Genomic DNA, 25,544 nt, shown 5'->3' on the forward strand with positions numbered 1-25,544 from the left:
ACTAGCATTGGGTTCACAATGGGCTCTGAAGAGACATGAAACAACAGATGTTAATAGCAACTTTATTGTTTCACTGGTGCAAAATCATGATACTGAATAAACTTGTGTAATGCATTTTCCCCTAAATTTACAGTAATGAAGGTTATACATATCTATATAGATTGCAATTTCTCTATTTTTATACTATTTGGAACAAAATTATCTTGATAAATATGCCCTGTGCACAGTACTGGCCCTCACTGAATGTCACAGAGCCTTAATATGCAAAATATAACTTCTGTTTTTGAACATGGTACTTTAAAACTCTCCAAACATGCATTAATATATTCTAGTTTTTAGGGAAAAATATTACACTTAGTCTTAACTTGCATTAAAAGAAAAGCACAAGCAGAATCTGACGTACAATATTCCCAAAAATCTGATGCTCTGTAAGGATCAGACACAGTTTCAGATGACAGTCACTGCCAGTTTAGAATTCTAGTGCTACAGAAGCAACAGTGAACAGACAGAAGAGAAATCAGAACCAGAAGAGCCCTACCATGTCACATGGATTTCAAAGAAAGTTTCAGCCATGCTAACTGATGAAACCTGTAGTTGCTGGTCCAACCTTTCAAATTTGTTAGAGTACTCAACACAAGTGTTTGAAGTGCCAGACTGAACACATAAATGTTAACTTAACTTGACATTTCTGAAAGGCACAACCTAAGAATCTATCTTAAAAAAAACAACCAAACATACGGTATGTAAATGAAAAGAAATAAGTACAGTGTGTATCTTCCTAAAGAACAAGACCTTCATAAATTGGCCCCTCAGATTCTGGTGATTCCCTCCTCAGACGCAAGTGCTCCAGTGTGTTGTGAAAGTGTTTGTTAATTTGTTCTGTTTCTTCAGTAGACTCAAGGTTTGGGAGATCTTCTCTGATCTTCTGTATAAGTTGATTCAAAACCTGAATTGTCACCTACAGGAGAACATAAAACAGAAGTCATCAGCAAGACCTGTATGTAAGTGCATTGACGTTAGTTTTAACAGACTTGTCTCTAAACTATAGGTATTTGGACAGTTCTTAGAAATTGCGAAGTCAGTCAGGATGGTAGTATGAGATTTAAAGTTACTCTTAGTGACCATGTCATTACATAGGAAAGAACCACTGCTTGTGGTGTTAAGTCCAGCACTACACAGAACACAGCCCAGAATGCAATGCAGACCACCACTGTATATTCAGAGACTGTTTTTACATTTGCAAAGTGCTTTGAAATTCTAAGTTTTATTTTCATCTCCATCAGACACAGCATCTCCTATACTAGGGCACTACTATAGCATAAAGCCAGTTCAGTTGTTGGACAGTCAGCAAATCCCTAAAATATCTTCAGACATTCTCTCAGGACTACACTGTATTTGTTAACATCTGCTCTTGATTAAATGATGACATCAGATGGGATGTTGATCTCCACTTGACCAAGCAGCTCTTCTAAACTCTAAGTTTTCTAGTTACCCGCTAACAGAAAATTATGAGGTAACTCTCAAATTTCAGAGGCAGAATTTCAGCTGGTCCATAAGATGCCAGATTTATTTCTTGAAGTTAAAGCTTACACTAACCATTTGTGGTGCACTCAGGAGTGATGTTAAACAGCTATAAGAATGTTCTTTTCCTTTTGTACATATTAAGTTAGGTACCTCTCAAGTTAGATGAGGAAGTAGTAAAATTCTAAGCCCTAGTAAGTTTTGATGTTATAAATAATTCAGGTAACCAAGTCTCAATATTTAAGTTCATAAATAAACTGCAAACATTTAGTGGTTTCCCCCATGTAAGAAGAATGATGTTTTATCCACAGTTTTACTACCGTATGAAGAATTGACTACTACTCTATTACTAGAACTTGTGCCTCTCAGACACCACAGAGCAAGTTGAAGAGACATGATTTGGGGTGTAAGAACAGCTTAAAGAAATGCTCTTTTAAAAAGACACAATAGAGAATGCACTTCTGCTCACCGCCTCATTTTCCTTTTCATAAAAATAGATATATCTATTCAGAATTTCTATGAAAAGTTGGACTTGCAGAGAAGGGTCCATGCACTGATTTGCTATCTTCAGAGCCTTCTTTAGGCACTCCATCACTCTTTTTCCTCCATGAAGCTAGAAGGAAAAAAACAAAATTTACACATTAAAACACATTCCAACTGAATCTGCATCACTAAGTGATATACCTACTTTAGAAGTAAGGCAGAAGAAAGGTAGGACGTGTTACACTGCTGCCACTTTATTCTTACCTCCTCTCCATTCTTGTCAGTATTTCTGCCAGACCAAAACAGATGGGCACAAGTGCTCACAGCCCGGCATTGGTCTGGCTTCTTAAGGAGCTTAGAGGCTGCTAGTGCACACTGAGTCCTTAACGGCTCGTGGTTCTCTTCACTGAAGCACTTCATCCTCTCGAACGTCCCAATTATCAAGGTGATTGCAGCCAGCTGTGCTTTTGAATCACTGATTTCATCTTCATATAGAGAGAAGGCCTAGTCAAGGGAGAAAGCATGACTATCACTGCTTTAGAACACATCAGAAAAAAACCTACAAATCACACTTGCTAGTGACATGGCAGGAAAGTGTCCAGTTTTACATTTGTTAAAAGCTTCAGGCAGGAAAAACTATCTTTTACTGGGAGCATCAAAATCAAGTTAAGTCCACATACTGGAAATAAGTCTTGCAAGAAATACTTCTTACTTAAGTGGTCACAGTAAAGACATATGATCCTACATATAATCTGAAGACTTAGTTTTTCTTCATTTCACACATCTGTTCAAATACAGAACTTTAGTAGTAGAAATAGTCCCTGAAGAGGATTTAGCTCTTTAAAACACACAGAACAGTAGAGCAGAAGTTGAGCGCTAGGTCAGTGACACAGGGTAGGTACCAAGAGCACACGGATGCAGAGCCTTGAGAGAACACAAGACAAAATCTTGAACTGTCTCTCTAACAGAAGGTTTGTAACCGTCATGGTGCTCTCACATTCAGAATTGCGCTACAATGGCAACTGATACAAGACAGTGAGGAAGGGCTAAGGTTATCAGTGACTCAGTTTAAGAACATGCATTAATACCAGTATTAGAAGAAATATTAGGACAAAACTTACAGCGTGGGTAACATTAAATACACTGGTTCTTTATCTGAGGAGGAGAATGGGAAGGCTTTTGCAACAAGTAAGGCTTAAGACCAAGTAACAGGTTTACGTGGATTTTCAGAATAGTTTATGATAGGTTTCAACACAACAATTTTAATTAGCAAAGCCCAGCACGGCAGTAGCGAACACTGCAAGTTTTAAAGAACTTCCAAAGAGTTCTTGCAGTCAGGGTAATACCAGCTACATAACAGGAGCTGGGAGACAGTCTCAGAAGCAGTGAAGAAGCATTTTATGTTGAGAAAGCTACACTCCTCCAGTGAGCCAACTATGCGAGTAGGAGGCAGCATTGCAACATACCACATGTTGTCAGACTGAGTACTCAAATCAGTAGCAATGGGGCTGAATTCCACAGCAGCCTGGGAAGCAAGAATGAAGATGAGGAGTTTCTACCTAGTAGCATTAGCTGTCAATTATTTCAGATGTTTTAATCGCACTGGATGGTTCAGTGTTCAGGAAACCTACCCAAGCCAAACTCAAGATAGCACAGGACAATGACTGTAATAGTTGGACACTCACCTGGGACATGAATTCGTAGGCCACAGTTTCATGGTTCTCAAAGCCAATCTCTCCTGCAGCCAGCGCTCCTTGTAGGAAGAGACGGAGAGGCAGCTCTGCCAGTTCTGCTTTGATCAAAGCACTGATGGTCTGATGAGCAAACGAGAAGATCTTCTGGCACTTCTTTTCCCATTTGTCATCCTAGAGAAGTGAAACAAGTCAAAACTTGAACAAGATCACTGCTATAAGGAAAAGGGAATCTAAACTGTAATAAGATCTGTTAAGTGCTACAGTCTGTTGTCTCCTGCACGCCACTCCAGCCACTTACTTACTGAACTAGTAGTGAGGTACTGTGTTGACCTCAGTGGGTCTCCACAAAGTATTTCTTCAATTTACCAAAAGTCAGTCCCATTTTTCCATCCAGCTCATAGAAGCCTTCTTTGGAAGTCTACACTGAATTGCAGTTACTACAGCTATGCTTAGAACATAACTGAGCAAAAGCCTAATTAGCTAAGTGGAGAAAAATTCTGTTCAGTCTGGAGCATTAATCAGAAGTGGAAGAGAAATTTAAAATGTTCGTTTTGAGGAGTATTTTAGCAAACAGCATTTTAACTTATTTCCCCACAACATGAGAAAATACGTATTTAATCTAACTATATCAATCAGAAAGCACTGAAGGGCCAAGGAGGATCAGCGATTGTTTAGTGTGCACTTTTGCAACTACCGTGTAAGTTAACCTACAAAGCAGCACTTGCTTTTAGAAACAGTATAGCTACAAATTGAGAAATTGATGAATTTTAATATCCAGATTTAAATCAGTTTCATGCCCTCACTCCCATAGTTCTCTAGTCTCCATGTAAAAACACACAATCAGTCACCTTCATGAATAAACACAACTAACCAGTTTCTGCCTCACCATTCCTTAAGTGCTGAAGTAATTTAATGTGGATAAAGATATTCCTTAAATTAGAAAACATTCACACCTCAAGTAAAAATTGCCTCAAGCAAAAAAAACCCAAACCACCACCTAACATTCTTTATCAAATTTTAGCACACTGTAGCCAGACAAATGCGCTTTCAAGCAAGTCAAAAAGAAGCAAGTATACTATACAAGAGTTACCTAGAGGTCAACTTACCACTTTGGAGTTCTCTTTGTAGCGAAAAGCAAGCTGGTATGCAGCAAAAACCAATGGTGGCAGTGTAAAACGAATACGTTGGTTCCCACCTGCACCAAAGTGTTTCCGGGCTGTGTTTAGGATCTAAAATAGAAGCACTGTAAGGTTAGATAATTCTTGCAAGAGGTGTGTTATTTGCACCTATAACTTAAATCTGTGCTCTATGGAACAGGAGCATCAGATGAATTACAGCATTCTGAAGAGACTACAAACAAGTTGCTTTAGTTGAATTAAATTTGTGCAGTCTCTCTGTAGCTTTTTATATGGTATCTGCCCCAACCTCTCCTACAGCTGCTTAATAAGTGCTAGGCAACACTCATACTGTATTAACTGCAGATGCATTCTGGATTGAGCAGCGAGATGGAAGTTGCCTGAGCTTGCATTTAATAATGATACTGGATACATTCTGTCCTCAGCTCTAACAGAAGTTACAAAATAGGACTATTCTTTCTTACAGTAGCCTGTAAGAACGTAAAAAAAAGAAACCAAGTTTTATGAAACCGAACTCGTAAATCAATAAGGTTTCTCATGCCCTGCAAGAAGGACTGTAGTGCCACATTCTGATACCTGTAACTTTTGCCCTTTCCCCCGTTTTAGTTTTGCATCATGCTCATCAATGACAGCTTTTTATTGCCTTTCTCAGTTTTGAGCACAAGCTGCACACACAACATTAATCTGATACCTTTTCTGCCCATCACCCTTGTTCTTAAACCTGTGAAGAGGGACTAGGAGTTCTGCTTGTTTATACTGTTAGCTTCTCCCCTTCCCCTTATTCTGGGATTACTTTTGTCTATTGATATTACTCATATATTCTCTTAACCAGAATTGGCAGGAATAGCAAGAACTCCAGGTATCAGAAAATAAATTAATGAATCTGTTCCAAGCAACCACATTGTATTTGCGGTTTATAATAACCTGACTGCCTTTCAAAGGGGACAAAACTCGGACATGCTGTATTTGACACTAAAACTTCTGAAACCAAATTTCAGAAGATTTCTACTAGAGCTCAGAGTTAATAAGTGGGGTTTTTTTGTTTTGCGTTAAGTGTCAAAACAAAGATGGCTAGGTACCACAGGTATTACCTTGCTTGCTGGTCATAGCAGTCTCATTACTGCTTTGAAACAAGAACTAGAAATGAAGCTCAGTGTCCAACCCCATACACATTTTTATATTACATGTAGAATTCACGTAAAGTAACCTGAATAAATAGAAATCTGTCATCACACATTATACACTGTATTAGCCACTTCCACTTGTAATGTGATAAGGTGTTTGAATTTGCTTTTCAGATCTCTTCCATACAGAATGCATAATTTAAAGTGAGATACTGTGAAAGAACTGTGAGAATCCCATCGTCTCACTTTTTTTCCTACCAGTAATGTAGGAAAATTTGATACAAGCATTTGTGATGCTGACCAAGAATGCCATTAGGTATTTTTACTAAAAGGTGTTAAGCAGCCTAACAGAATTCTATCTGAAAGGTAATTTGACAAATTCCATGATAGCATTTAAAGGTGGTCAATCTGATTAAAGCTAAGCATTGGTAGACGAGAAAGACAACAGCCAGATGTTCAGAAGCTTTGCAAAAATAGCTATGCAAAGTCCTTTGGGGTAAAAACCAAACCAAAGAAAATATCAACTACCTTAGGGCAAGCACCCCTTTGAGAGAAGCTTTGCTCTCCACTAAGAAAAAATAAATCTTGGCTTCTCCTATATGAATATGGTACTTGCTAGCTATAATCAACCTATATAGCTCTTACAATGAATGAGGACCTGGTTGACCTTCCTGCCGTACTCCAGCAGTATTCAGAAATAACGCAGTCAGTGAGGGCAGGTCTCAAAACACAACCATCTCCAACCCACATACAGGTGTTAAAGCTATGCTTCTCCCCATTACAGAAGTTGCAGCAAAGCTCTACAGTTCAAGCAAGAAATTTTTAGACAGTATTTTAAACCCAGGCTAAAAGAACGACAGCAATGTTATGTATAGCTTCGACTGGGTTATGTTGGTCTCACTGTTTACACAGTAAGATCTTGTTGCAACTTTTAAAACAGTCAGCCAATTGTATTTCAGGCACACTTAACTGTAAACTCACAGGAGTCCCTACTCAGGCCTAAGCTCTGACTAGAGCTAACTAGCTGCTGCCATCTGTAACAGCATCCAACTTCAGCACATCTGCCAGCTTCTCCAATGGATTTTGCATAGACAGAATACCCCTGTCCCTCTGCCCCAACACATACTTCTCAGTATAGGAAGACCATTTAAATTTGAAATAAACCAAAGCCAGAAATAGTAGATTAACAGAGTGCTATATAAAGCTTTGATGGATCAACTCAAATTATTACATTTTTATTAAGTATTTTTATTAATTTAATTTTTTAATTCAAGTATTTAATTTATTATTACGCTATTACGTCATGTGTAAATTTCAAGGCCATATCAAATCTGCTATTAAGGACAGACCAAGCAGAGAGGAAAAACATTTGTAACCACTAAGCAGCAGTATATTACATTCTATATGAAGACCATATAATTCCACTAATTAAAATCCCTGAGGAAAAACCCATTAGCTGTTTTTTCTAAGCTTTTTTCTGTATTTTGACACCAAGAGAATGCAAATAGCATAGTGCTCTAAGTTTTGCTTGCTGTTTTTTAGATAGATGGTTATATGATGTGTCAGAGTGTTAATTAAGAATTAACACTATCTATTATAGTTGCATCCAAACTGTCACCTCACTGGACAAAAAAGTCCACAAATGCTTTTAAGTCCTCACCTGCTTTTTTTCCAAATAAACTACATTTCAAACTACTTTTAAAAGTGTCACACACAATGTTTTCTACCCAGTTTGTAGTGCCTTAGCAGTGATACCCCAGCTCCCAGCTACACTGAAGTCTTGTACAGTAAACAAAACAAAAACGCACAGTTCAGAGAGTACAAGCATTCAGAAGCACCAACTGCCATACCAGATACTGTTGGTCAGGGTCATCAGAACGCAAGAGATGAATAAATCTTCCCACAAGACTCTGCTCATCAGCAAAGTCCTCAGGGTCAGGATCTTCAGCAGGCTGATCCGGTTGATCCTGGATCAGCGTAGATACCAAATTCATGATAGCATCAACCTGTTAAAGGCAATATAAGCTCTGTTTAAAACTGGAGTAGTCTATAAGCATAAGTTGACAGCTACTGGGAACATCTTTACAGCCATTCATAGTGCTGACAAAGCACTAGGGAAGTCTATTAGCTAGTGATGCTTTTAGGACGTATTAGCCTTACTCGCTGAAGAAGGGTCCTCTTAGCAGAGGTAGAACAGCAGAGCAGTACAGAGAAATTCAAATTCTGAAAGTACTATTCCAGCCTTCTACAGGTAACAGTCCTAGCTTTAAGGGGATTCAGGTTCTTTGTTCAAACCTAAAAGAAGAAGTCTCTAGGATGAGGTTAGGCAAGATGTGCAAAGACAAGGTATTTAAGAATGCAGATGGAAGAATTATCAAGGGGGATGGGATAAAGCCTCTGCTATTAAGATGGAGAGATGGGGGCATGCAGGTTAGGAAACAAAGCATGCCCTGCATGAAGTCACTTAGTATGTGTTTTCAAATCTTCAAACAGTAGTTTAAATACCTAGAATTTCAAGTTAACTTATGTCATACCTGTTCTTGGGACACAATTTCTGTGTTATAATCCAGTACATTGCTAAGCACGTAACAACTCATGCTCTTCCTGGACTCATAATCAAAGTATTCAAAGAGTGGGTGAAAATGTTTTAGTTTCAGAACTGTCAGGATATTGTTGTAAGTATCAACGGGGATTTTCAAAAGTCTAGTCAGCTCCTTTGAAACAGCACTGCTTGTTGCAATACTAAAAGAAAATATATGCAAAAACCACAATTAATTAATAGTTCACACATGTAGATAAGATTTAAAGCCTGCCTCAATACCAGTTCTGATGTAATACCACAACATCTAAGCACCTTGCTGCTAGGGAGAAAGAAAATAAAGCATCAAAACAAGTCATATCTTGCTCTTCAGGACGTACAGTGAAAAAATGCATGTTTTAAGTTGCTGATAGCAGAAGCAGAGACTGCGGCTGCAAATTCAGCAAAAGAACTCTAAAGTGCTGTAAGAGATTATTAGATAATGACTACACACAGCTTGGCATATACATTGTGTAGCTGTACAGCCGCACAGTAGGATTTATGCATAGGTGAGCAAGTCCTGATTAGTCAGTACTTTATCACAATCCTCTATAGCTTGGCCCAAAAGCAGTAATCTTACAGATACAAAGCACATCTCTCTGCTATCTTGCCAAATGTGAAATGCCTAAGTCAAGATTTTAGAGTGTGAATTGCCACACTACAGAGAATGCAAGAGACTTACTGTTCCAGATTAAGTTTATTGAATATTTCCACAGTCGTCTCCAACACCTTATCAACATAGTCAACACGGTCCGGGTAGCATTTCATAGCCAAGTTAATGAGAGAAACTTGCAAAGATACCACATCCTCTGAGGGCATGTCCTGGCGAGACTGCAATTTGAGACAGCACTAAGTTGATAAAGCACATAACTTCGGTAAAAACACAAAACCGCATGCAAGAATACGCAGCATACCTGTATAACAGTAGCAACCTGCTGTGAAAAGATGTCAAACAGTTTGATATCTGCGGGGATACCAGGTCCATCTTCACGATGTGCAAATAAAGCTAACCTAGTAACAGATAAAGGGAAGCAGCTTCGTCAGCACATTTTTTCACCTCCTCAGATACAGGCCAGAAAGAGATACTGTCAGGAAAAGCAAGTCCTTTAGGTTTATTTGCAAGCTCTATTACAAGCAAAAAGGAAATTAACAGAAGTCAGAAGCCTTAAAAGCAACTGAGTCTGGCAAACATCAGTCCTGGAAAAGAGTACTGACAGAGATGGCAAGATGAAGAAACAGCAAGAAAGAACATTTCATAATCCATGTTCTTCAGCTAGCAGCAAGTGTTCTGTTCTTTCCAGCAGAGGAGGAGATATAGAGTAGGCTGAAGGAAAAGCAAGTATCACAGTCTGATATCCAGCAGCATTCTCTGCAAGACAGTCTCCAGAGAAAAAACAGAAGAAATACACTGACTTAACTATGCTTTGTCTCCAAAGACAGACCAACATGTTTGGGACTTGAACTGTTTGCAAACAGCGAAACACAAAGTAAATTTGAAGCGGACAAGAAAACTTTTTTTGGAAAAAAACAAAGCAAGAGACTGCTATCCAGCAAGCAACCAAAAGATGTTGTAGAGCTATCTCTATCGGTAACAGGAGAAAGTCATGCCAACCACCACTTCCGCAGGAATCAGATACAAGATGAGAAGATTGCTATAAGAAGGCCAGCGATCCCCTTAAAAAGCTCGGCATTGCTATCTTCGCTTTCTAATCATTAAAGGATTATTCTATTTTGAATTATAGAAAGGCCAACAAAAATATTTAGAAAGAGGTACCCAACTAAAATTTTTTAAGTTATTTCTTACAGGTCTCTAAACTTTGATTCTAAATGAACTTTGGGTCTGAAACAAAAAGACAGGTAGGAAAAGGCTGAGGTGCCAAAAACCTTCACTGCCAGGAAAAACAGACACTCAACTACTCTTACACTTCATGAGGGTGGTACCAAGCAGACTTTCTAAAGCCAGGAACAATCACTGCCTTTTCTCAAAGGGACAAGGCAGCTCTTCTTGGCAAAGCTCAGAGGGTAAGGCCAGCATGCTACAAAGTATGATCAAGTTGCAGGCAGATGGCAGCATAATTAAAAGCTGTGAATGCTTTAGTAAGGCAAGAAGAGATCCCAAAGCAGCAAGACTATTTGCAGAAAGATTCCTTTAACAGGAAACCCCCATGGGAATAGGGACTAAAGCTTCACAAGCTTCCTCAGTAGTCACGGATGTTCAGTTTCAATTATCCCATGCCAGCTGAAATAAAGATGAGAAATGCCAACAGGCGCTACCTGTATGGGGCAGACTCACATCTTACCTTCACAATCCTGAAAGGCGTACCAATTGTTCCTAACAACCCTCATCCAAACACAAGAGCAACACCTTCCCTACATGCAGGGATCCCATGAACAGATCCGCTCATATCCTCCAACACTCGCAGCAATGTTACAGCCAAAAGCACAAGTTGCCATACTACAAAGATAATCGTCACACCACCACCACCATTCTACCCTTGTCCGACAGCTAAATGAGAAGGCTCTGGAAGACACCGTTAGTGGCCCAACAAAACACAGCAGCAGTAAGACTAGGAGGACGGCAGGTTCACTGCTCATCAGTCGCTTGCTGTTGTTTGTAACAGTAAGAATAGCAAGCTTACTGTGGAGGCACTACCAAAGCTGTTTAAGCCATCTCAGTAGACATGACAGCAAAAACTACCTGAGGAAAGACTTCTTGCAAGAATTGCATTGCTACACACTAACATAAGAACCTAGCAAAAGATCCTGTGATCTTTGCTGAAAGGAGTCTCAAGATAGACAGTTTAAGAAATTAGATTGTCAAAGCAATGTTTCTTGTGATTTGGGGGTTTTGTGGCTTTTGTGCATTTTTTTAAAGCAAATAAAATTATGAACAAAACAGCCACCGCAGAGTGGAGGAAACCAATGAATTCCTGGGAACTTCTCTGGATGAAGGCAGAGCTGCTTCCCTGCCAAATGCACAAATTACTGCAATAATACAATAAGACCAAAGTCCTGAACGAACAGATCTGATACAATCTTGAAAAACATCTAAGTATTTGTTAAGTAAAAAATTCAAGACCTTAAGTTACACCAATCGTGCCTGACATATATGCTCCACCTCCAGGCATTACAGAAAATAAAGAAACCAAGTCACAAGTCTACTCACTGCCAAATGCCAGTGGGACTAAAGATCCCTACGGTAACTGAAGCACAGACATTGGTATACAGACCAGATATACAGCAGTACGTATGTTTGTGTGCAAATGCAAGGACAAGGCTTTTTCGAGGTTCCAGAAAAACATGGAAGTGTACTTCCTTTCTGCAGTAACAAAGTACAAGTCCTCATTGATAATCTGCATTGTTTCCTTTCAGGATACAAATCAAAAATTCAGTTTGATCTTAAAAGATTTCTTCCAACCTACATGAGTATGTTTTCTCTCCCATATCTGACTTCAATGCAAGCAGTCCCTCCACAGGAAAAACACACTTTGGGGAGAACAGCAAGAAAGGTAACGGTAAACTAAGAAGGTAGTTCCATTTCCTACTTGCTCTTTCCTGAACAGGCTTATGTTATATTCTCTGATCAAAACTGCAAGGTACAGCACCCTTGATACATGATTTAGTCATTAGGATCTTCAAGCTTTCAAGAGGTAACTGAGTAATAAGGCTTTTGGTCAAAGCAGAACACTGCTGCCACTTTATTTCAGAAACACAAAATTCATCAATCCTAAATAGGTTGTTTCCTGGCTTAATCTGTTTAAAAGTTTTAATCAGTCCTTAAAGCAAGTCTCACTGGAAGTTGCAGAAGCAGGGTCCAGAGAGCAGAAGCTATGGAAATAATGTTCTCCACAGCCTTAGTTAAGCTGATAAAGATACAGAAACAGTGAAGGTAAGTGATACCAAAAATTGAAAGCTTTCAAATGGTAGAAGAATTATCATCTGCTTGTGCACAACACAAAACTTAATTTTGAGCCAATTTCCACCCCCTTGGTCACTCACCTGTCAATTAAAGCAATAATTATATTTTTCACATTCACATTTTGGTGCAGCTCAGCACAGGCTCTGAGAAATGGGTTCAGGGTTTGGAGGTGAAATTCATCTGGGAAAACCTGAAGTTTTAGATCAATAGTCATCAAGTTATAAACTGAATTTGCCCATTGTTACACAGCAGTAAAATGCAACAAAGTAATTCTAAAGCAGACAGCCACATAGTAAACAGGGTCTGGCCTACAAATGCTTTAGGGTTCCCCAAGCTGACCCTGACTGGGTAAATGCGTGAAGCAAGAGATGCAAGACAAATGAGTAACTTGAGGGCCCAGCTACCTATTACAATTCATACTGCAAGCACCGCTGCTCAGATGCTTACAAACTTCTGCCACACAAGGAACACAACATGGATTAATCTCCACTCTGCCCATCCAGTAAAAAAATATGGGACAAGCCACTATGTCAGAGTCCCAGGAAGCTTTCCAGTTCATAAGGAAGAGCTGAAAGTAGCATGAATGTGATTAAAATTATAGGAGTAAGTACCCGTGTCCCATCACTGCAATTGAATTTAAGCAGCTCACCTGTATGATGCACTCCATGAGATACTCCTGAGCTAAAGCATCTCTGCAGTTTACAACTTGCTCCAATATTCCAGGCAGAACAATCTAGATTGGGAAAAAAAAAAAAAAGTCTTGCAGTGATTTTACAATTACTAAGTTTATATTCACACATATGCATTTAATCCAAGCAGAGCAATATTTCTAACATCTTGCAGCTTATTCTTTACATAAAGGCTTTCTGATAAAAAGCCCCAGTTTTCAGCAGTTCCATCCTTCAGAAAAAAAAATAATCTACTGGTCTCCAATATCTGACCTTTTTGTACACTATATGACCTCCAAGCTTGGGTTTAGTAAATCAGTGCTACTACCTTTGCTGGCACATAACACTATTGAGTGTCTCAGGAACACCACTCAAGTTGTTTCCAGCAGCTATATGGTAGAACTTACAAGGGAACAGACTTCTAAGTAATATATTTACTTGACTATCATTTCATACAGTAACAGTTCTCTTGAATGCTTTGGGAAGCATAGCTTCATTTAACTTTTAAAGTCTATCATGTGTACGTATATGCTGTACGCGTACATATTCCTTGAACCAGCTAATTATTTTATAAGTAAAACAGGATTCAGGAAAGGAGTTTTAAGATTTCTTGTCAAATTACAAACGAGCTTATAGGAAAAATGCATGAGTCACATCCTTAGCCTCACACCACATTATACAGTTTCATTAGCATTCAGAACTTATCCTCAGGTGAAGAGTTCAAGCACCTGGATTACTGAACTTTTAGCATAGCTGTTAACGCTTCAAGCTGCCGATCTGGAGTCCAAACCGGTTTCATTTGAAAAAGTAACAGAAGTCAGAAAGGATGGCCAGACATCCCACCTGCTTGTATCGCTCCACATTAACACCTTCCAACTGACTGAGGCGAACCAGGTTTGTTCCTACTAGGATTCTCAGTTCCTGCCTTTCTCGCTCTCTTTTCTCTCTGTCCCGACTATGGCCCTGGTGTTGCATTCGCACCCAAAGCTTGTTCATCTCAGCAAAGTTCAGCAGCACAAAATCCATTGAATCACTGATGTCCCCAGTAGTTTCTTCACTGCAATTGAGAACAGGTTAAAAACAGGAAAAACTTGTTAGAGGTATTCATTCTTCCATCCATTGGTGAATATCCAATTTTTAAGAAGGTGGGAGGGTCAGGAAGCATGTGGTAGGATATCTAGGTTCATAAGAAAGGTGCATATCCTCACTTGTGAGAAACCTTAGTCTGGAAAGGAACTCTTAATGGACAAAATATCTGTCAAGTTCATAGTGCTCTAAAGTATCTACTTCTCTCAAGCCTGAAGTCATACAGAAAATTTTCATTAGGTCCATACAGAAAAAAACCCAGTAATTTTTGTAAAGTTACATCCCATCTTTCTTACTCTGCTTGCTCGCCTTCATCTGGTAAGATATTCCTCGTACACTGCAGGAGATAGTTTCTAAGAAAGAGGCCTCTAAGAGGATGCTGTACACCACGGCACATCTCCACCAGGTCTTTCAAAATATCTTTCCTGGACTGTGGAAATGACTTGACATAGACAACACCTACTGTTATCAGAAGATACCTGCAAAAGGCACAGAATCAAACATTAAATTGTAAAGTAACAATATCACGCTTAATAGGGAACAGTTCCTTTCTTCCATCCTGGCAGTATTACCAAAGCACTCTAGGTCTGGATAATTCTGGATATTTAGTCAGTTTTCAACTCCTATTCTCCTCTGCAACAGAGCACAGCATGTCTGAACAGCCACTTGACCTCATTACAATGCTTTATACATTGAACGTGTAAACGTTTAGCATGCATGGAGTCCTGAATGCTCTCAGAGCAGCATCAATACTTCCAGCACTCCAATAAGCTGGAAAACAGCTCTGGCACATATAGATAAGTAACCTGCTACGATGAAGCAGTTAAGCCTCTTACACACTGTAGTCTAGCAGGATAGGTGTTACGCTCTTTGGAAATCCCCCAGTATGTACTCATTCCTTCAGCATCTCTACATTAAGCAACAGGTAGAAGGAATACGCAAGATGCAAAGGACTGGTGCTCCAGTATATGCAGACTCCCCTTCAGCTTAAGAGAAAAAAAACCATAATGCTCAGAACCTTCACATATTTGGTTTAGAGGCTTCAGCCCTCTCTGCACATTTCTCTGCCTCACACGTGGATGTGTGCAGAACCTCCATGAAAGCACCAGAAGCATCCACCAGGCAAAACTAGAGGCTACACCAAGCAGGCAGGAAGACAACTCAAGTGGTCACGCAAAGGGGGAAGACATTGTGGTAGTCATTACCCAAACTCCAGAAACTGCATGAGGATGCAGCCTGGTGTCTCCAAAGCCTCTTCCTGGCACAAAAGTCAGGAATTAAAAACTGCAGTATCAAAGAAAATCTGAGTCTGAAGTCTGAATATCTAGAAGATCTACTCCAGCCCAATGGTCACATATCTAATAAGTCTTCCCATATCATCTCTAGCACACTAACACATAGCCAAAACAACATACTCAGAAACACAAAGCTTTCAAGAATTACAGACATTTTCAGCTTCCTTCTCACACTTCTTACTCTCCAAAGAGACAGCCAGTTATGAAGTACCTACTGTGTGTGACGATCCAAGACTCAGATCCTTAGACAAAAGTTCATTAACAGAAAATAGAAAAAGTTAATAAATGTGTAGTCAGTATCACTGATCAGAATGTGGTACTTGTTAATTTTCCACTGACCAGCTCTTAAATTTATTCCAAGATGAAAGTGCTTCCATCTTGGTCACGTGCAAAATCAATACGCTGGCAGGGAGAACTGACCTTCTGCAGCTGCACCCCTGGCCTAAACCTCAGAAGTCCTGTAGCAATTCACTCTTAAGACACACAGAGATACTACTCACCATTGCAACCTGATTTCTTGCTGTGAAGCAAGAATGCAGAGTCAATCATTACCTGAACGCAGAGCCTGACCACTATTCACCAGTTTAAAAAAAAAAACACAACAAACCGAAACCATATACACTAACATATACACACTTACAGTCTTGGAATAATATTTCCAGCATACTGTACTAGCTCATAAAGGTCTGCCACTTTCCTTCCTTTGGCAAATTCATCTGTCAGGTAGACTTCCAAGTAGTGTAGTTCATCAGAAATTGCCATGTCTTTTCCTCATAGTTAAGGATTTTAAGTTCGAAAGTCTGCAACAGATTTACTTAGTAATGTGCTCATTCACATCATGGAGGAAAGATGCTGTACCAAATACAATCATGCCCAAGCAGGCAGTGCTTCTGAAACAACAATCACTATCAGGATACATGTGCAAAATTAACCCCAAGACTTCAATTGTCATTTTTAGCATATTAGAGGGGAAAAAAACCCTAAATCAAAATAGATAGCAAATTAATGTGATTGAACAGAGTATCTAAAGCAAAGGCATACTGTGTTCACAGAAAAATATCATCCACACATGCAGAAAGTAGTATTTGAATATATTCATACTATTTCCATGTCTGACAAAAAGGCTCTCCTTCAGATACCACCTTATGCACAAGTAAATACATCGAGGCACTAACTTATGGTCAGAAGCTAAGATCATTATCATCTTATACCAATAATTATCTTATTTGTTTATACCAGCAAAATATGAGTTGGTTTTACAGATGTTTGGGGTACCATACTGCAAGCAGAGTTGTTTTACAGAGCTGGTATTTTCATAGAACTAGACTCCTGAAACCTCCTAAAGGAAGAGATGAAAGACATTAAAGACCTGCTTTGCACTAAAGGGGAAAGACAAACTTACACAGCGAGCAAAGAAGTGTGTGCTCTCTACAATATATCCAGGTAACTAAATACTAAGGAAAAAAATGCTAATAAATATCTGAGGCCAACGAGATGCCATTGTACCAAAAGCAGATGAACACTTCATTCCAAATTCAGCATTTCAACTATTCATTTCCTCTTCAAAGGATACAGAGCTCATAATAGCTCTTTGGAGATAACATAGAAGTCCTCAGCTCACCAAGCATGTTGGAAGCATGTTTCAGAGCATCCATGAGCTTGTTTTTGTCCTTTAGAGGAAGAAAGAAAGAGTAGTCAGTCAGAAATAGTACTAGGCAGCTGCAGTATTTTAGAAAGCTACACTTTCAGCTTTTTAAAAAAGCACACAGGGATTAACATCAGGAAAGCAATAATTCTAATTAAGTCAAGTTATTTAGTATCTAGCTTGTACTTACCCATCCTTATTAAGTGGAACATTATACCTGAGTGTGGTAAGGAGACTTACCCGAAGACAGAACTACAGTAATAAATTATAATACTAATGGCAGAAAAAACTAAAAGGAAATTTTGCTTATGCATAAATTCCCACCCAACACTCTGATTCTATCCAGCAAGCAAAAGAGAACAGACTCCCTCTGTCAATATAGTATGTTGTTTTGTTCATATCTCATGAAGAAACCTCCAGTAGACAGCAAATCTGCACTGCCAGCAGACCACTGTTAGAATTAGATTCCTCTTCCCCTACTTCTCACCCAAGAATACCTTATTGAAAGCCATGGTTTGTTAGGCTGCATATAACCTACACTTCTGATGCATATAATCACCTGGCATCACAAGATACAAGACAAACTTCTAATCTACCACCTGTACATACTTGTTCAACCCATTATAAGCAGCAGCATTAAGTTTTGGGGGGAGAACAGAAGGGATTGCTAGTGTGATCCACTTAGTATATTGACACTCAGTCACAGAGAGCAGTGAAAAGCTCAGCTGCAGCTACTTCAAAGACTTCAAAAGCACTCCACAGAGTGGAAATTGGTAAAGGTGTTACCTTTCTTGCTACTGTAATTTGATGGCAAAGTTAGCTTGGCCAGCCACATGAAAATATATGGGAACATTTAAGTTTTCATTGCAACTTTCAGCAGCTTCTCCAAATAAACAGAGGCTTCTCAAACTCAAGAAAGCTAGGTGTGGTGACAAAGCCTGCCTGTATCAACTACAATTTCAAGATAAAGATCTCAGCACAACCCTAGCCAGTGGTGTTTCCCAGTCACAAAAGAATTCATGCATCAGTCTACAGTTAATCACTCCAAAATTTATCTTATGTAGCAGGTAACTCTACATTATTAGTCTCATGGTCTGTGGTTCATGCCAAGAAAAGCCTACACAGAAAAAATACCAGTATGGTGAACACAAACAAGAATGGCTTCTCATCATATAGTTCCATATAAAATGAATTTGAACAATAACCTTCTGATATCATAGCAGGTTATTCCCAGTTTAGGTTACTTAAGTGCAAGCACAAATCATAAAGATGCATCTTTATAATTTATCTTGTCAAATACTGGAGCAAAACTAAGAAAACACATTCAAAGAATATTCAAGGCTCAACCCTCTCTGAGTAGCTGCCTCATTTATTTGCAAAGCCTCTGGCAGAAGGATGCAGAAAGGGTTAATTTTCCTCACAGCACTAGAGATTAGTATTGATTTACTATTTTACTCCTAGCAGACAAGAAGCTTCATTGCATTTTCGAGTCACATTCTTACCAGGCATCTCTTCATCTGGAAAGACTGCACCTTCACAGCCTGAATGGCTTCATCCAGGAGTTTTTCCTGTTCATCCTGAGGAGATTGCTGTGTTGTTGGCTGGAGGAAAAAAAAAACACCACACACAACAAACAACAAAAACAGAACAATTTTTTTTATGAAGCTGGTTATAACTTGATTCACACTGGGTTACTGTAGTTTAGAACATCAGTGCAAGCGACACTGCAGTGTGACCACACACGAGTTGTCAGAAATAGCTGTGTACGTAAGGGAGAAAGCTCCCAGTACTCTGCAAAAACCTGAGGGCAGGGAGGAGATAAGTTATGCGCAGCCTGTGAGCACCATTGCTTCTTGGAGTGCAAAGCCATGGGGACACAACAAGGTCAACTTCTCCCTCCTAACATTTAGAGGCCAAGAATCCACTGCAAGTATCTGGCAAGAAAAAGCTTCAAGAGAATGCAAAGAAATGACGACAACGAGTGGAAGCGTTGTTACTTCTTTCCACAGAGCTTCAAAGCAATGCCCACACCACACGTGCACTGCAACTGTACAAGTGCTTTCCTGTACTCACAAGTTCTCAATTAACTGCTATATGAGACACGCAACTCTTAAGAACAAGTTTCAGATAAGCAAAGGATAAAGTACAGTTCGTGCTTTCCAGAAGGGGGAACTGACTGGCAGAAGGCAATAGAAAACTGCAGAGAAGCAACAACTCTTCAAGCCCCCTACTTGTCCCAGTGACCTTCTAACTTCTCCTGGAAGAGGCACATTCCAGGCCTTCAACATCTTTTACCTTTGCAAGGATCATATTGCATTTTCTTGTAATAATAATAAAATCCATTGCTTACTGCCTTAGATTTCCCCTCAAACAAGCTATAATAGTCCTCTTCCTACTCCAGCTGCTCCCTGCCCTCTACCAGATCAACGGGATTGATTTCTATGAGCATCTTTAGGATAACCTAATTTACTTGTATACCAATTAGTCCGAATTTACTTGGATCAGAACCCCAAACGCTCTCCCAACCTGCAGCCAGCCTTCCTCCTAACATATTACAAGGAAACACCACCACCCACCAATAGTTTAGGTCCCAGTCTTCAGCATCAACTTCGAGCTTCCCAGCCTCTCCCAATCCTGCAGTTTGTTTTCAGATGGCTTCTGAAATATCGACAGGGATGAAAGCACTGATATTGCATCCCAGTTACATCCTCTCCAGTCTTAACAAATACCATGTACTCGGTAATTGGCACAGCAGGTTCTCTGAGCCTGCAGCCTCAGTAAATTCTTTAACTATTAATACCTGTTCCCCACATCTGCTGTGTTCAGAAGGTTCCTGGTCTCCTCTTTTTAACTAAATCTGTTACAAGCTAGCAGGCCATGAATTACATCCGTCTAGTGTTCTTGAAAACAGTATCTTCAGTACCAACTTCTCCCACACACCCCATGCTTCGGGTCTCCACAAGTATCTTTTGAGGACTGAGACTAAAATTTATTATCTTTTCATCCACATGGAGATGTTTTAGTTTAACAGCAACTTAATGGTTCTGGAGTATTGCAGCCTTAGCACACCCATGTTCTTCCATATTTAACTGCGTTCTTGTTCTGCAATTGGAATCCCCCTAGTAAGAGTCACAGACAGTATCTCCCCACTACCCTTTTCCACATACAGAGAATGGACAATGACCTGATAACACCCACACACGCAGTGAAACTCTGCTCTTAAAGGTTTTCAATTACCCAGCTAGAAAAAACTAAGGCTGATCTGATCTAACACTGGTGATAATCCTGATACAAGCAGGACTCTATGAGATAAAGGTTCCTTCCAACCAACACTTCAGTAACTTGGTGCCTTCAAACCATGCACAACTAATAAATAACTGGACCTCTTAGAAAGTGCTCTCTATAATTAATCTCATAAAGTGCAGGTCTTCCAAAAAGCAATTTAAGCAAAAGGTGAAAGTAGAATCTATGGCTAGAAAACCCTACTTTCCAGGCAATTCAATAACTCTACACTCTTAGAAAACCTCTAACTATGAAGCTAGTACGTTCTGCCAGCAAAACTTCACTGTAATTGCTAAGCTTTATTTACTCCATTACAGATCAGACTTTCTAGAAAATGAAAACGACAGTGCTGGGACTAGTGTGCAACAATCAATATCAAAACATCATGTAACAGACTTGCTGAATTATGTTTATGCCAGAACATTTGTCACACACTGCAGTTCCCTGAACCCACAGTAGTGCTTTAGAGAAGATACATCACTACTCAACTGAATGCCATATGCTCCAACCACACCAAATCTCTCTATATTAAAGCACAGCTAGAAACAGTGCAGTAATGTTAACATGAACCACAACTTCCTAAGCCCCCTTCTCCTAATGGGCATTAACTTACACAGTTACGAGTCCTGCTCTTCCACCCCTAGTTGTTCACGGGACATGTAGTGCTGAGAAAGCTACTTAGGCTGTAAAGCATCAAATAAACTAGAAGACTAGCCCAGTTATTAATAAATGGGTGATAGCTTACCATTCACCTAGTTCACCCTACAACCAGATAAAACACTGCACGCAGGGCTACAAAAACAAGGCCTTTTGACAGCGACACCAAATTAAAGCGCTGATTGAAACATTTGCTAGAGCCCCAAGAAATAGTTGGCAAGAGTGCATGTGCATCGGCTTCCTTACTTTTGGCGTGAAAAACACCAGTTAAAGCATAATAGCTTCTATGCTTTACATGATACCAATGGTTATCTCATCAGAAATACCTAATTGAAGGTATCTGCTTTCTCATGCAACTGTAGCCCCTGCCTTTCAGCAACAGTTGGGGAAATAATGGAGTTTCAGAGCCTTGCTCTGCCAGACCTAGCCTTCCCATTTGTGATGAACCAGAGTCAGCTTTACATCAGATCCCATCAACATCAACATAAGATATTGGTAGTATTTCCACTTCTGCTCTACATTGAGTAGCAAGGTCCCACACTGCATTCAGCACTGGGACTGTATTAAGTACATAACTGAATTCATAGACAGAAGCATTTCCATGTTACCACAAGAGATTAATTTTTTTCCTTCCGTATTTCTTAAAGATCAAAAGAGAAATTAGATTCATATATGTTTGTATTTGAAGACTGAGAAGGTGATTGATCTAAATAAGGATGTCTTTACTACAAGGGTATGTACTTCACGTCTAAAGAAAAGACAATCTCAGCATTTCAGTCACACAGCTGATAACCTACTGCTGAGTGTCACAAGCACGCAATGGTGGCAGCTGGAGGTGATGTTTGTAGCAGCTTTACTTCAATATGAAGAGGAAACACCTTAACAGCAGTACCACTGAAAAAGTTCCAACTCTTTTTCTTACTTTTCAGCTTTCACAGTTCGAATATTTACCAGCTTACCATTTTCTTTCTACTTCAGAAAGCACGCTACTTTCAGCTTCAGAACTATAGAGGTTTCCACATATAACCTGGTTATTATCAAGTGATGCATAAGATCACATCAAGATACATATAACCCAATACATATGCCTGCATGAGGAAGCTGTGGGGAAAAGCAGCTGAAGTAAAGACACCAAACAGCAAAAGCCCACCACTGACAGCCAGCAGGGCACATACCAAACCAGAAACTAGTTTTTCTGTCAGATAACAACACTGACTAAAGCTGTTTATGCTCTGTATCTTCCACTTCAAATTAGGAACCTAACTGCACAAGGTGGTATTTTCAAGTGCTATTTTACCAAAAAATGCAACTACACTGTGAAGTCCTATGCCAATCTACAAACAAGAACCTTGAACATAAGCTTTTGAAATGGAAGATGCTTTGACATTGGAGAAGAGCAGCAATACTCCATAATCAAGGCACAGAATGTCGCTGCTTTGTCAACAACATGTACAATAAGGTATAAAATCTTGCATGAACACTACATAAGCAATTTACAGCAATTTTGAAGCCATTAAGACGTCCATTAAATACACTGCAATTGGTTAAAAAAAAAAAAAAAGGAGAGTCAACATGAACACAAGCTTTCTGCTTTACTCATTCCCTAACCTTTTTTCCTCTGAAGCCACAAGGAAGCAAGTGACTAGAGAAGGGATAGAGAACAGTCTCTTTGAGCTGCACTATCAGTTTCTGTACAAGAGACCATACCCTTTTTCTAGCTTTGAAGAAAGGCCTATCTTAAATTACCACATGCAAGTTATGGAAGTCACAAGACACAGCAGCTGAATTCAGCACAGGATGAGGAGAGCTGGCTTTTGGTGTAAAGTGAGGGGGTTTATGTGGGTTTTTTGTTTGTTTGTTTCAAGTTTTGTTTCTTTTTTCTAACTAAAGGTTAGTGAACTGTAAGTTGCCTGGGAAAACAAGAAATTTTTTAAACCCCAAACTAGCTTAGAACTCTACTGCCTGGCTGATCAAAGTGGGTAATACAAGTTATCCTGCAGATAACAATTAGAAAACTGTATTATCACAGCAGCAAACATTCTGGCCCATGCCTATCCTCAGAATGTCAACTATTCCTGAACATGCAAAGTGAACATTACACCTACTGTCTATGATTTACTTACTTTCTAACACTCAGCTCCATGGAAAGACTTCGTAAGATTCATACTTAGTTTTGCACTTGACACTTAACTGCACCCTGAAGACAGTTATTATTTTGGGTCCATGTGTTGACTAGTTAAGATGCTCATGCCACTTAAAAAAAAAAATCAGGTAACTTGCAGTACTCAAGAGAAAGAATTACGTAGTATTGAAATACAGCAGAACTCTAGGCAAGTTTGTGCAGCCTACCAAATAGCCTGTATTCTGGCAACACAGGTATCTTAAGCTGGACGCAGAGTATAAATAACACAAAATAAAAGGTTTTGCTTCCATTCTAAAGTGCATTTTCATCTAATCTCCAAATGATTAAGTACTTGAATTCTTCAGATAGCTGATGTGCTTACAGCCTGTTTCCACACATGAGTTTTCCTCCTGTGTACACATACTCATGTATAGTACCACAACGAATGAGATTTACCTGAGGAGGTTTTTCTGCCTCCTCCTGGTTGGATTTTATAAGAACTGCCTGCCAAGCAGTCACCACCAAGATATTTAAAATGAATGTTACCCACGACAGAAGATGGGTTAGCTACAGAAGTGGACCAGGACAACCACCAGCTTACAGATGAAGCCTGGATGCACACAATGCATTGCTGTAGAAATCACTGAACTGCTTGGAATTAACAAAAAATGCATAAGTATTTAATTCTATATAGGAAGTACTACTCTGAAATACTGACAGCAACTCCAGAACTTCTATTACATCTCACAGTACAGGATCTCAAAGATGAGCCAGAAAGAAAAAAACATTTTTCACATGTTTACATTGGTATTTACTGCCACAAGCAGCCAAAAGACTTTAATAAGAATCAAGGGGCCAGACTTCTTATTCAGGGGATGATCAAGACCAGCCAGAGCCCTCGCAAAATAAATCCTGTTAAAGACACTAAGTCATTCAGCTTCACAGCTTAAACCAAGCTCAGCCAAAGGAAATGGCAGTGGAACCTAATTTGGTAGAGTGGATTACCCCCACGTTTAACACCTATACATTTATTTTTTCTGAATCACCTGGTTATCAGCTATTCTTTAAAGGAGGACACGAGACCAGACAAGTCTCAGGCCAGTTCCCTGGGAAGCAACAGGCAGAGGAAAGTTGTGTCATTCTCCAGCTGAAGACTACCACTTAGTATTTACATGGGGACACAGACTGCTAGCGATGTAGATTCGGCTTCTCTCATCACCCAATCAAATGTTTTCTCGTCTTCTTTCAAGTAACTTCACAGGTTCAGGCCTCTCACACACCTCCAGAGGATATAGCATCAAACTGGTACCAAGAGACATACAGCTTTAAAAAGACAGTCTGTCCCAAAAGCCTAAGAACTGTGCAGTCCCCGCTTTATAAAGCACTCAGGCTTTGCCTCACTGCCTAGATACTGTTAGTAGTTTCTACTCCACACTTAGGCTGCTTATAATTTTATTGAATAGCACACGAGACGAGCTAAACAGACTTTCCAATTTTACTAGGAAACGTGAGCATCCCCTTATTTTTATTGAAAACGCAAAAGCTTTTCTGAAGAAGAGCTATTTCCACGCCGCAATTTCAGGTTTGCCTCTCTAGCAAACACCAACATTTGCTCCCAAACAGCTCCCTGGGGCTGGGCCCACCAACACAACCCCACCTCGCCTGCAGGGAGGGGAGGCCCGCGATGGAAGCCTGGCACAGCAGCCCCGGGGGGTCAGGAACGACCGAACGGCGGGCTGCAACGCGGGCAACGCCACCACACACGCACGGCGCCAGACACCAGGTCTGTGACAGGGGCAGCGACACAACGCGCCTCCACTGCGGCGGCCGGTGCCGCAGCTGCCCCCCAACAGAGACACCCGCCTCGGCCCAACCCGGCACAGCGGCGACTCGCAGCGCCCGGCCGCCGCGGCGCTGACCGCAGCACGAACCGTTACCGCGGGCACAACGGGCCCGGCCCTCACCTCAGCCCCGCCCGGGCCGAGCGGCGGACCCCAGGCCCGGCTCCGGCCCCCCCGCGCGGCCAGGCCCGTCCCCGCCCGAGCGCAGTCGCTGACGGCTCTTGGAGCGGCAGCCCCCAGGCCCAGCGCGGCCGGGCCTGCCCCTGGGCCACTGGCGGCCGCGGGCCGGACCCCTCCCACCCGCACACAGGGCAGGGGCGACGCCGTCTCCCAGGGGCCGCAGTGTCCGCCAGCCCCCCCGCCGCGGCCCGGCCCCCGAGCCCCAGCCCCGGCCCCCCGCCGCCCCGGCCCCTCACCATGATCGCGCCGCCGCCACAAGCCGCCCCCGCCAGCAACGCCCCGCAGCGCCGCGCACCGTCATGTGACTGCACCG

The 25,544-nt window shown here is 40.6% G+C and overlaps 1 protein-coding gene across 2 annotated transcripts; it reads right to left on the minus strand.

The window, feature by feature from the left end:
- Positions 1-48: 48 nt before the first annotated feature.
- On the minus strand, positions 49-25,534 carry VPS35 (VPS35 retromer complex component). Of its 2 annotated transcripts, XM_040615051.1 has the most exons (17): positions 25,468-25,534; positions 18,652-18,750; positions 17,078-17,174; positions 16,145-16,268; positions 14,506-14,688; positions 13,967-14,180; positions 13,105-13,188; positions 12,536-12,645; positions 9,451-9,547; positions 9,219-9,367; positions 8,493-8,700; positions 7,809-7,964; positions 4,805-4,927; positions 3,690-3,869; positions 2,269-2,508; positions 1,991-2,134; positions 49-958 (listed from the first exon to the last, which is right to left on the minus strand). In XM_040615051.1, exons 1-17 carry the CDS (start codon positions 25,468-25,470, stop codon positions 779-781), a joined length of 2,391 nt encoding a protein of 796 aa, XP_040470985.1. In that variant the 5' UTR covers positions 25,471-25,534; the 3' UTR covers positions 49-778. The 2 variants fall into 2 exon arrangements, with proteins under 2 accessions (XP_040470985.1, XP_040470987.1); XM_040615053.1 differs by lacking the exons at positions 49-958; positions 1,991-2,134; positions 2,269-2,508 and adding an exon at positions 3,271-3,529 and having other exon boundaries at positions 25,468-25,517.
- Positions 25,535-25,544: the final 10 nt, after the last annotated feature.

The sequence above is a fragment of the Falco naumanni genome, chromosome 15 (genome assembly GCF_017639655.2).
Source record: "Falco naumanni isolate bFalNau1 chromosome 15, bFalNau1.pat, whole genome shotgun sequence".
Taxonomy (NCBI): Eukaryota; Metazoa; Chordata; class Aves; order Falconiformes; family Falconidae; genus Falco; species Falco naumanni.